Source organism: Ammodytes marinus (assembly GCF_949987685.1).
Source record: "Ammodytes marinus genome assembly, chromosome: 8".
In the NCBI taxonomy this organism is placed as follows: Eukaryota; Metazoa; Chordata; class Actinopteri; order Uranoscopiformes; family Ammodytidae; genus Ammodytes; species Ammodytes marinus.
The window spans coordinates 25,024,686-25,034,073 of record NC_137212.1 but is presented as its reverse complement, the minus strand read 5'-3'; the positions used below and the strand labels follow the sequence as shown (position 1 = coordinate 25,034,073).

Sequence of the window (9,388 nt, the reverse complement as noted above, 5' to 3'; positions counted from 1 at the left end):
TTATGCTGAGCTATGTTAACTTGCTGATGGCTGGTTTTATACAACAGCTATCAGCAAGTAGCAACCATTTAGTTTAATTTCTGATCTTGTTTTCATATTTCCATATTTGGAGTGTTGAGTGTCTGGGACACAACCTCAGCAGTGGACCTGATTTAGATCTGACTGAAAAAGAAATCAAAGCTTGTGGTCTTATTTCTCTGGACTTGAGTCTGATACATGTACGTGTTGTACCAACACCGATAGGGAAGATATAAGCATATTTTCAAAAATGTATACTGTATATTTCTTTCACATTCTCAAAGAGAACACCTGGTAGGAAGAGCATGTGAAAGAGATAAAAAGTGTAAATATCTGGAGATCACTCAGTGAGGGCTGAAACACATACACACACACTGGAAACATTATTAATGACTTAAAGTGGTCCCACAGTACTTTGCTGTGTGGCAGGGCCGCTGGGCTGTGATTCTTATTGGCTTATGTTTGATGTCTCCTCTTAATGGCAGAGTCGAGCGTTATGATCGCACACACACACACACACACACACACACACACACACACACACACACACTGTACTGTGTGTCTCGTCACTGTGATAAAGCTCTTGGCTCTGCTGGGCTTGTTTTAAAGCCCAGACACCCTGAGCCATTACTCAGGTGATCTGCCAGCAGCTGGTGATCAATGTGTCTCTAATAGAGAGGATGGGAGGGGGGGAGCAGAAAGCGAGAGAAAGACCAGGATATTGATAGAGAGAGATAAAGACAAGCACAGAGAGGGATTGCACTTTTACCTTCTCATTCATCACCTGTTCGTAGAGCACTAACCCGCTCTGCAGTAATAGCCTGTCTGGATGCTGTATTTACGAGGTGCCATCAAAACAATGGCGTTTATCTCAGCACTTGGACCACACACTGTCATCGTTTTTATCGTCGTGTCTTCTCCTCTGCGTGCAGGTGTGTGAGTCTGTTGAAAGGCCCGCTGACCCGTGCTTTAGCTCAGGACAAGGGTGGCCTGCAGAGAGGCGCTTATTGCTCCTTAAAGTTCAGCCCAATCCTGAGGTCAATGCCGTGTTTCGGTTGGACTGTGTGACCTTCAGTCTTCAATCTGTTTTGACTTTCCATCAGGGCCTCTGTGTGTTAGTGGTACGGGGGCAGGTTTTCACATTGTAAACACTGTGCAGGGTGAGGAGGATTAAACAGCGCAGAGTGTGAAAGAAACAAAGACAAGAACTTGAGTGTGCACTGTTTTGTCTGTGCATGGGAAAGGGAAGCCAAAAAGGAATAAAAGCTTTGATAAGCGCGGGGGGACGAAGGGAGTGCTAGTCTGTGTGCGTGTGTGTGTGTCTTTGGGTGGGAGGGTGAGAGTGCCAGGCAATGTAGGAGGGAGAGTAAGAGGGTGCGTCTGGAAAGCATCAAGTTGTCGCTCTGCATATGTGCGAGTGCATGTGGGTGTGTGTTGGTCTCAGGCTTGTTAACCTGCAGGTCACAGCGCCTGGCACACAGCGCGGGAATAATGACCTCTTCCATAGCACAGCACATGCTCATGCATAAACACAAACACACACACACACTGAGTGTGTTCATGCCGTTGCACCCACAACACCTTTAAAGGAATAGCTTGACATTTTGGAAAATTTGCTCTCTTGCTGAGAGTTACAGGAGAAGATTGATATCACCCCTGACTAGTTAGCATAGCTTAGCATAAATTCTGAAAACAGGGGGAAACGGTTAACCCACTCCACTTTATATGTTTTATTTTTCTATAGTATATTTGAATGTGTTTTAAGTGTAAAAAGGACACATTTGGTGACGTCCTGGAGTCACGTCACTATGAGACTGTCAAGCCAAACCACAATTAAGATGGTTTTATACTTTGGTTTTGTATAAATAAAACATAGGCTACATGGACAGAGCCGGGCTAGCTGTTTCCATTCTTTATGCTAAGCCAAGGCAACTGACTGTTGGCTGTAGACATACCAGATTAAATGTTAATGTATGGAGCTCGTTGAGATGGTGGGGATCCTCTCCTGGTTATCCCTTCTCAGGAAAACTGGAGCCTGGTGCGGTTTGGAGGAAAACATATTCTCTGAGATAAATTTGGTGGGAGGCCACTCCTTTCAGAGAGGTGTGTGTGTGTGTGTATGTGTGTGTGTGTGTGTGTGTGTCAGAGAGAGAGAGAGAGAGAGACCACAGATCGGTGGAAAGAGAGCGAGCAGCAGCTGCTTTGTTGTGCTTTGCCCACTGAGACCTGGCCCGGCCTGGTGTTGTGTTACATGCACTAGTGTTGCTGAGGAGAGGTGGGGTGAGTTGGCTCGATAGCCTTAGACGTGACGGGTGACAGATGAACAGAAGGGGGAGGGGGGGGGGGCTATGCTGGGGGCAATTAAGCCAGCGTCTGACACCCAAAGCGCTTCTCATGCTATTGTATAGAGGAATCCGAGAAATGCATTTGATCAGTACGGCATGTGTGTGTGTGTGTGTGTGTGTGTGGGGGGGGGGGGGGGGGGGGGGAGTTATTTTGGACGACTCCCGAGGACAAAACAGCCACCAGAGAAGGGAGAGAGCAGGCAGACAGAGGAGCTGGGAGGGCAAAGGTCACTGGATGAATACATGAGCTCTCATCATTCAGCGTTTCTGTCAGAAACAGGGTAATGTGATCTGATGAAGAGTACAACGTGGCTCTGTTTCTTTGATTCTGTTAAGTTAAAAAAGTACATTGCAGCTCTGCATGCTCTTCCATGAATACAGTCCTCAGCCAGGCAGTGCAAGGAGGAACCCTGCACCTCAGTCCTGATGCAGATATGTGATGCTTTCCGGCTTTAAATCCACAATTCTAACTTGAATTAACAGTTATTGAGTTGTTTTCCTCTGAACTGAACCAAATATTTTATTACTCTCAGAAAAACATTGCCAGACATTACTAAACCTCTGTTATATGATGCCTACCTCTTTAAAGATTTTGCTGGGAGCCAGAAATAAGGCCATCACAAAGTGCTAACTTTGTTAAACATATTGTTTAACACTCCATATGACTTCTAAAAAGCATTAGGTGAAAAGTCATGGGGAGAATGGGGTGTGGTTAAGCCAGACACATTGCATCTGCATCATTAGGAATTTTTACATTTTGCCAAATTTGCCATGGTTTAGTGACTGTCGCATGACCTCGTCTACCTTTTTTATTTGCATTTGTCGTTTGTGTTTTGTCCGACGTTTGTATAATGTGGATGATGTGAAAAATATTCATATATAAAAGAAAAAAAAATCTGTGTTTTTTCATCCAGATAAAAGGATTTCAGTTTCTTCAGAGGAGGATGGGTTTATGCAAGTCCTTCACTCGAGAGCACCACAACAATGTACACATACTCCATTACAAGTAGAAGTTTAGAGGTGTCACCAGCTTCCTGTCAAGTATCACAGTAAAAGTACCAGTTGTGCAATAAAATGTCTCCCGTTACTGAAAAAGAAGAAACAGAACTCCTTAGTGTATATTTGTCCCTTGCCTTCTGTGTAAAAATAGATCCTTTAATCTATTTTGGTTATTGGGCAGTTATTGAAGTGAACCATCTGAGAAACTTTAATGTGCATCTCTGGAGGAACAGCTACTGGAAGTAGTTTATAAACCACTACTTTGAAGTAATGTGCTGGACTAAGTGTCCTCTTAGGTTTTCATTGTGTTAAATCTTGATCCGTGCAGCTGGAAGTTTCACCTGGATTACAGCATGTAAAAGGGCCACAACACAAAGCTAAGTTTAACAGATAATACATGAACACATGTAGTGGCAGAAGGAATAAATGTGTTCTAAAAGCCTTGCTGTGGTGAGAGCAAATATGAACGTAACGTGGCCAAACCTCTTTTTAAGTAACAGAAATGTAAATAAACGAGTTGTGTGAGTACATGTGGTAACACTCCCCATCATAGAGGATACATTGGCCCAAACATAGTGCAGTACTGCCCCCTACTGACCCGGGACGGTAGTGATGGCGAGATTTCTATTCAAGGTGGTGGAAGGACACCTGGTGGCACAAGCAGGTCAGAGCACATGTGTTTATTGAAGGCTGGTGGAAAAAAAGGCACTGTACAGGGACAATGTGGACTCTGAGATACAAGGATTGCTAGGTCAGCTGAGATGTAAACGTTAACAGGATGTAGTGGAAAAAGGTTTTCTTCAGGGCTGTGTGAAGCGCAGGTATTTCTTCCCAGAGGGCACCTCTTTAGTTTCCACACCGTTGGGGAAGAGAGTGGCAGCTTCAGCATCAGAGAGTGAGGGAATGACCATGACTTTCATGCCAGGCTGAAAGAGACAACGACAAGAAGGAAGTAAGTTTAAGATGCAGGGTGTAGTTTTTTTTTTTTTTTTTTTTTTTTTTCACGGTCTTAGAGAATGGAGCATCATGAGGCATCTCTCCTTTCATTTCCATCAGTGTTTTGCACAATATTGCTCCATTTGAATGCTGGTTTCTAGGTTTATAAACAGGCTGGAGCTGTAGTGTTGAACATTTGGGCTGACTGATCCCTAGATTACTTTCCTTTTTTTGAAGTTCTTTAAAATCTTAGGTCACAGACGTTGTGTTCCTGCATGTTGGTGGATGCAACTGTTGTATTTTAGAGCAGAGATTATACCTTGTTAATAAGACAACTACTATAATAAACAACTATCCAGCCATCAATAATTGATGAATTGGGCGAGTAGGCTAATTTATAGTGTTGCAACTTCTCTGGGGATTTTTTTCTTAAATAATGTGAATATTTTAACAATAGTTGCAGGAAATATATTACAAACATATGCCATTTGATTAAAAAAAAATATTCAACATCATGTACATATCCCCATTCCAGTGAGGTGGATGTGTACAGATGTGTAACAGGATAATGTAATAATATTGTATAAGAGGCAACAGAGTTATTTATTTACACCCTCAGCTAAATCATGCCTTCATTACAGTTGTCCTTAATATGAGCTGAGAATCTGTTCATGTGCCCAGATGGGTGCAGTGAAGGCACCGTTCATAGCATCACCTTTCTGATCAGATTAAAGACAGTTTAACCCTTTACCTTCCAGTCCACCGGTGTAGCAACCTTCTTCTGCGCGGTGAGCTGCAGAGAGTCGATGACTCTCAGCAGCTCATCAAAGTTCCTCCCTGTGGTGGCCGGGTAGAGGATGGACAGCTTCAGCTTCTTGTCGGGGCCGATCACAAACACCTGCCAGTCAACACAACACCGCAACGTAAGAATACATCTTTCCCCATGAGCAGGACCAGGTTTACACTGTCTCTTATATTCAGCTGACTGTAGGTTCCATGAGAGAGCTATTGTTAAAAGAGGTACAGTAACAATCCCTGGGTTCCAAAAAAAGTATACTCTTTCATCTATCTACATACTACAGCTGGCCATTAAAAAAGGAATTAGTGAGCATGCAGTAGGCATACAATTTGGACCTTAATTTACTTATTTAGGGGCGGCAGTGGCGAAGTGGGTAGGGAGATCGCCTCTGGAGTGCAGGGTCGGAGGTTCGATTCCCCGCCTACCCGCCACATGTCGACGTGTCCCTGGGCAAGACACTGAACCCCAAATTGCTCCCGATGGTTCAGAAAGCACCTTGCATGGCAGCTACTGCCATCGGTGTTTGAGTGTGTGTGTATAAAATGTGTTAAGATTTGTGAAGCGCCTTGTGACCCTGGTCTGTGAAGGGCGCTCTATAAATAAAGCTTACTTACTTACTTATTTAATCATAATATCACGCCTGGAACTTGCCTCTTGCTTATATATCTTTGATTGTCTTTCAACCATATGATGTAGTGGCCAACTGCAATTAGAGACAGAAAGTGGAGGAACAACAACAAGAGTCTGTGACTGTGTCTTACGCAGCGAGCGGTGAGGGGAAGTCCGTCCTTGTCTAGCTCATCTGGGTCCAGCATGCCCAGCTGGACTGACAGCTCCCTCTTGTGGTCAGCAATGATGGGGAAGGGCAGGTCACCCTTAGCCTCACTGTTATACGCCATCACATCCTGTACACAGGGGACAAGTTCAGCAGTTACACCCTTTGTTAATGTGTGTGTGTGTCCTAAATGAATAATTTCCAGCATTGCAGCAATGACTGACCATAAACCTTCAACGATTTCATAGACAAAAACAGTGCAGCTCATTGTGCTCAACACTGTAAACTCAAGAGATTCATTATAATATGGACGCAGGTGGTGTTAAAGGAGTTGTTCAACCATTCTGTTTGGTGATGTTGTAAAGTTTATCTTTTGACTGTAAGCAGACACTACTCTTGACTACCAGCGTTTAAGCTAAACTAACCTGGATGAGCGACCTATGACCTATCACAAAAATGCATGCACAGTTACAGGAACGGTTTCTGTCGCCTTTTTTGTAAGCCAGAAAGCGAGACAAAAAGCTAATAATTATAAAATGTTGAACTATTCCTTTAATGTTACCACACAGTTGCTCTAACCAACACTTTCCCTCTTTGAACAATGACTGGCCTGTATGAGGAGCCCATAGACGACCCCTCATTTTCCACTAATCACTGCATGGGCACATGCACAATTACAATGGTATTATATAAAAAGAATCTAGACCAACCGTTTATAATTATGAGATTAATCAAGTTTCCTTCCAAAGATCCAGTTAAATTAGATAAATATATTAACTTAATATAAACAATTAAAATAAAATAAATTAATTCAAATAACAGACATTAAAATTGTAAAGAAAAGTAGTTTTTATAAATAATATACAATATATTTTTTTTATTTTAAAACTTCAAATTATTATCACAACTTCAAATTATTATCACATTATCATTGAATGCCATGATATGCAATATAAAATTATACAGCAAAAAACAAAAATAAGCAGTCAGTAATAATTCAGTTTGTTAATGTTCAGGTCCATGTGATGAAAAGTTGCGCTAACCGTCATCACAGATTTCCATGTGATTCGTTATTTATTGTTAGATTTAAATGCTGACGCCATGCAGCAAATCACTGCTGACACTCAGTAAACTCATTATCTTTATCTCAAGGAAAATCTAAATAATATATAATTTATCTATATCTCAGCAATTTATTGATGCCTGTGGAGGCCTCCAGACTGCTTCAGGAACTCCTTTTGTGCTAAAATGCTTAATTAATTACTCCTAAACCTGAAACTTTTTACTAACATAATCCTCATTCTGCCAGTTAGGACATAGTTTTATGGGTTTTAGTTTTTTTGGGTCTAAATGGACTTTGGATTGGGATGTTTAACATGTAATTACAGTAACTTATGACAGTAAACCTCCCACCCACTGTAAAATGTCAATGTTATGCAATAAAAGTGAGCATGAATTACTCCACCCATAGTAGCCTGACCTGTTGAGCAGGGGTTTACTTCACTACTTAATTCAATAGCACAACAGTTTGTTTGTGTGTGCGTGCGGGGGGGTGTTCCAAACCTTGCTCCAGCTGAGGTGATCCGCAACACTGTCAATAGACAGGGCGATCATCTTCACCCCTCGTTTCTTGAACTCATCGCTGACCTTGGCGGCACAGGCCAGCTCGGTGGTGCAGACTGGAGTGAAGTCCCTTGGGTGGGAGAACAGGACGCCCCACCTACACCAGGGAACACACGTAGAAGAGCCATTATGTCTTTGCTCTGCACGTCACTTTTCTGGCTCAGAAAGCTCAATGTGAAAACAACAGCCAATACAGTGACTGACAGCAGTCTACACTCATGTATTCCTATCAACAGGCCCTGAAGCTTCCTGCAAAAACAGACAATGTAACAATTTAACTCAACTCCCATCACATGTAGGCTACCATGTGAAGCACCATGCACCATCACATGTGGGGTGGGAGCTGTCCTCCTCACACCACTGTGTATCAGCTGATTATGGATTGACTGGGGGGGATTCAAACACAGTTCCTAAGATGATTGTGTTCTTGCAGCCGGTGTAGAATTTAGCACCGAAAATAGTTAAATTAAATTTGATAGTTTTTCCACACATTAACTTTTCTAGGACTACGTGTAGTTTGCATACAAAAAACGAGCTCCACTCAGACACAGCTGTTTTTCTCTTCAGGGTTGCAAATTCTTTTCACCACTGCAGAAGAACACAATGTTTCCAACAGCTGGACACATCCGTTCTCCCCGGTAGTCCCTGAGGAAAGATAAACTATGATATGTGGGTGGAGTGTCCTGTGAGTTTGGGGGTCACAACCAGCTGCACTTTTGTAACGCCGTTTCTGCAAAGTCATGGTGAGTCTCAAACCTCCAGGATCAGGAGATAAGGGGAATTCAGTGTGTGGGCCAGCTCCTAACAAACAGCAGACTTTCATGCAACTTAACTAAATGCAACTAAAACACACACGCATCCTCTACATTTTGTCTGCAGCACTATGTTTATCTCCGCAGCAAACTATTAAAATATAGTCATGGTTCTGTCGTTCGTGCTTGTAGCTGTGTGTGTGTGGGCCGGCAGGTGACTCCCTGTGCGCCCTAAAATAGTTAATCCTGAACCTTGAACCAGATGATGTTGCTCGTCGGGGATATCAGCAGCCTGCACACTACCCAGGCCAACAAGGCTCTGTCACAAACACTGGTAACTTTACCTGAGACAAAGCAACTGAAAGTGTGTATCGTTACGTGAAGCATGCGCACTTACGAGCTGCCCAGGAAGTCGTGGAAGCGGATGCGGCCGACGGTGGTGTCGGCCTCGAAGTTGGGGAAAACGTCTCCAAGCAGAAGTCCAGGCATGTCGGTATCTTCTCTGCAGCTCACACTTCGGAGAAAGAAGAGAGAGGACCACCTGCCTGCACCCAGAGCTGATCTATACCACGAGACCGGATATGGGCGGGATGGAATCAGGCCATTGACCAACCAGAGCAGAGCATGGACGTATTATAAAACGGGATGGGAAACAACTTAAACTTTACAACAACATGAAAAACACGTAATAAAACAGTGCACAAAGAAGACTGCAATATAAACAATAATAATCATTAAAATATATGTTTTTTTAATTAGAATTATAGAAATTAAATGTTGTGAATGTAATGTTTTACCCAAGAGGCACAACCGTTTATTCTGACAGGGACCACACCAGTATAAGGTTACATGATGATAAAGATTTAGTTCTTTATTTGTGCACATCGTCACAGTGAAAGTATCATCTCGGGCTCCAACCAACAGAAATTAAGTTCTAATAACAATTGATTTTATTCATAGGGATAGAAAAATGATCTAAATAATACTATCCAGACTTTCATTTAATGTGCAGTGCAGGAAAGTTACTTTGGACACTCACTGGGATGAAGGATAAACTTAGATAAATTCATTTTTTTCCTATTGTGACAAAAAAAATATAATAATTACCTTACAAGTAGGGGTTAATGTGTATCACAGTTTG

General features: G+C 42.5%; 1 protein-coding gene across 1 annotated transcript; it reads right to left on the bottom strand.

Annotated features, from left to right (window-relative positions):
* Positions 1 to 4,027: 4,027 nt before the first annotated feature.
* Positions 4,028 to 8,805, bottom strand: prdx6 (peroxiredoxin 6). The gene is made up of 5 exons (XM_080032707.1): positions 8,645 to 8,805; positions 7,436 to 7,592; positions 5,859 to 6,002; positions 5,050 to 5,196; positions 4,028 to 4,288 (listed from the first exon to the last, which is right to left on the bottom strand). Exons 1-5 carry the CDS (start codon positions 8,734 to 8,736, stop codon positions 4,163 to 4,165), a joined length of 666 nt encoding a protein of 221 aa, XP_079888833.1. The 5' UTR covers positions 8,737 to 8,805; the 3' UTR covers positions 4,028 to 4,162.
* Between the last annotated feature and the right edge of the window lie 583 nt (positions 8,806 to 9,388).